At 25.4% G+C, this 3,188-nt stretch overlaps 1 protein-coding gene across 1 annotated transcript; it reads left to right on the top strand.

Annotated features, from left to right (window-relative positions):
- Nucleotides 1-2,497: 2,497 nt before the first annotated feature.
- Nucleotides 2,498-2,839, top strand: BDBG_16589 (uncharacterized protein; the record flags this gene model as incomplete). Its single annotated transcript, XM_031724515.1, has 2 exons — nt 2,498-2,668; nt 2,722-2,839. Coding segments are annotated over 2 exons (287 nt in total), but the record flags the coding sequence as incomplete, so codon positions are not given.
- Between the last annotated feature and the right edge of the window lie 349 nt (nt 2,840-3,188).

Below are 3,188 nucleotides of genomic sequence, written 5' to 3'. Positions count from 1 at the left end.
TCAGTTCATGATGAATATTTCTGAATAAAGTTACAGTGATTATAGTAGAGAGATAACTCTTCAGTAATCTATAATATAATCTATTGATAATTATTTCATAGTTTATCTCAGTATTTATGTTAAGTTTTTCATAAATTTCATGATCTGAAATCAGATGTGAAGAATGAAGTGATTATTTATTATAATTAAAAGAGAGTATTCTGTATTAAATTGTAAATAATATAGACTTTGTAATTCACAGTAATTTCTTAAAGAGTTTATAAATCTTCAATAGAAGTAACAGAAGTAAAAGAAGTGAATTCAGAAGATATAATAATAATTTAAGAAAGATAATAATTTATTTTCAATAACTAATTACTGATGTGTGTAAGAAGAATTAATATAAAAGAAAATAATCTTATTTCTTAACTTAGTTACAATTTTAGTACTAACTCAGATTAGATATCATCAATGTATAAAAGTAAATAAATAATCTTGATTAATCTCTATTATATTTCTTAAAATATATTAATATTATAAAAGTGAGTATTATCAAATTACATTATCAGATAATATTATTAAAAATATATTAATATTATGAATATTAATATTGAAAAAATGTTGATACTTATACATTATAGTGATTTGTGAATCATGATAGTTAAATATATATATACATATATATTATTTCTGACTTGATTACAACTTGTACAATAATTTTTAAAAACTCAAAATTAATTTCAATTACTAATAATTATGAACTTATAACTAATTAATATAAAAAGAAAAAAACTTTTTCTATTTATTATCTTTCTTCTCTTTCTCATTCTTCTTATCATTCTTTATAATTTACTTCTTATTCTTCTTCTTCTTCTTCTTCTTCTTATTTAAGATAATAATCATCTTAAAATTTCTCTTCACTATCTTCTCAGAGAAGGGTTTTCACTGCTTCTTCTCAGTCAGATTAATCTGTATCTTAAAATCCTGTATTTTCTGATCTACTGTCTTGAGTTTCATCTCAGTGATAAGCAGATTGATATACTCAGAGAGTAGAGCTATCTTCTCAATATTCTGAATTATGAAGTGCATTCAAGATCTGAATAAGATCTTAATTCTCTTCTTCTCTATCAGCTTCTGCTAATCAATTAGAGAATAGAAGTATTATTAAATATCATTATCTCTTAATAAATAAAAAACTTATCAGTTTTAGCTTCCTTATCTCTTATTTTAATACTCTCTTAATCTTCTTCTGCTACTGTTTATTTACAGTAATACTCTTCTTCTCTCTCTCTCTCTTCATCTTAGTCTTAAATCATTCTCAGAACTTCTTTTGATTCTACTACTACTGTATAAGACTCTTCACTATCTTCTTCTTCAATCTCTTATAGACAGTGTCATCTGTATTATTTCTATACTTAGTTCAGTTTAAATCTATCAGAAGTGTTACTTAAAATTGTTATTATTCTACTCTCTTACAGAGCCTCTTCAAGACATTATAATATATCTTACAATCTGTCTTCTCTTGCTTAAACATCTTCTTCTTCTCTCTTTTCAATCTGTGACAGTGCTCACGCATCTTAGTGATTCACAGAATCACAGAATATTTAAAGAGAAATGATATAATTAATTTCAGTGAGTGTTAAAGAGAGATAAAGGCTGAAGAGACAGTCAGAAATAATATAATAATAATGATAATAATAATAATAATGATGATAATGATAATGATGATAGTGATAATAATAATAATAATAATGATAATAATAATGATGAAAGAGAGAGTGTATTGAAATATATTACTGACTTATCAAATATAAAAAGACTTAAAGAAAATATTAACAGCTTTCAGAGATGTACAGAAACAGCTACAGTGTTATATAATAATATTATCTTTATTCAATACATGCACTGTTAATATTCTTTATATACAGTTATTATATAATCTATATCAGAGATACATGCAGAAAACAGATCTTTATTACTAGAATAAATAATTACAGCAATTCTCTATTTTCATATTATAAAGATAAGTTATTCTTATTTCTTTCTTCTCTCATTTCTCTTCTTCAATCAATCACTAATTTCAAGCTGATATGAAAACTATTAAAACACTCTCAGAAACTCTCAAATTGAAGAGTATAGACTAATTAAATTTTAAATACAGAAGAAATTAAATTATCTTCTACAGATTCAATTACTTATCTTCTCTTAAATAAAACAGCAGTTATGTTCTTCTCTCTCACTCTTAATCAAACAAAACATGGCCTGTAAAAAGTGAGTATTATGTCAGACTATAATGATTAACACAGTCTCAGCACACAGAGCTGTATATACACAGTATATACTGAACTGAGAGACTGTGTGAGTTATAAATCAGTAGCAGCATCTTAGAAAGAGTTATACAGCATAACAAAGCTATAACTCTCAGCTATATATGCAGAGAATGAATCACTGCAGTAAGTACATATGTATTGAAGTAATACTTTTTAATAATACTCAGTCTCTGATATGATGAAAATAGAGTCTCTTTATAAGATTTGTTTTTATCAGAAGTCAGAAAATCTTATATTTCTTAAGATCATCTTCACATATCTTATCTCTGAAATCAATGAGAGAAATCATCAATTTCAGTATTCTATTCTTGATATTATTCAAGTGACAGCAGAGTTCACTCTGATCACACTTTTTAAGTGTATATTTTCTAATTATTCATATTTATACAGATATATACTGATTATTTATTAGATAATATTAAGATAATGACTTATCACAGCTGTATTACTCTCACTGTGAGAAATACACAGTTAGTAATAAACATTACAAAGACTCTGAGAAGTAAGTATTTTGAGAATACTGCAGCTCTGTGATCTTGATTTTTTTTATTTTTATTTTTTATTTTTTTCTTTTTCTTTGATTTTTAAGGTTTTTTCTTTCTCTTTCTGTCTCTTTTTTTCCTTCGCTTAGTGTTTTCTTTCTCTTTTTTTCCTTTTTTTCATTGGGGATGTTGTCTTGGGATGGGTTAATTTGTGAATTTTTTTGGTTTTTTTTATATTTTTATATTATTCTTTGGTTTAAGGGTGACTAAGTAGTAATGGGTGAACGGAAAAGTAAGTGTATTTAGGAACACTCGCGTATTGAATTTGCAGCTGAGACTAGATGTTATGATAGTATGGATGTGAGTGATGAAGTCCGATAGTGAGTTTATGTGCGTG

This window comes from Blastomyces gilchristii (genome assembly GCF_000003855.2).
Source record: "Blastomyces gilchristii SLH14081 genomic scaffold supercont1.3, whole genome shotgun sequence".
Taxonomy (NCBI): Eukaryota; Fungi; Ascomycota; class Eurotiomycetes; order Onygenales; family Ajellomycetaceae; genus Blastomyces; species Blastomyces gilchristii.
This window is presented reverse-complemented; position numbering and strand designations above follow the sequence as displayed.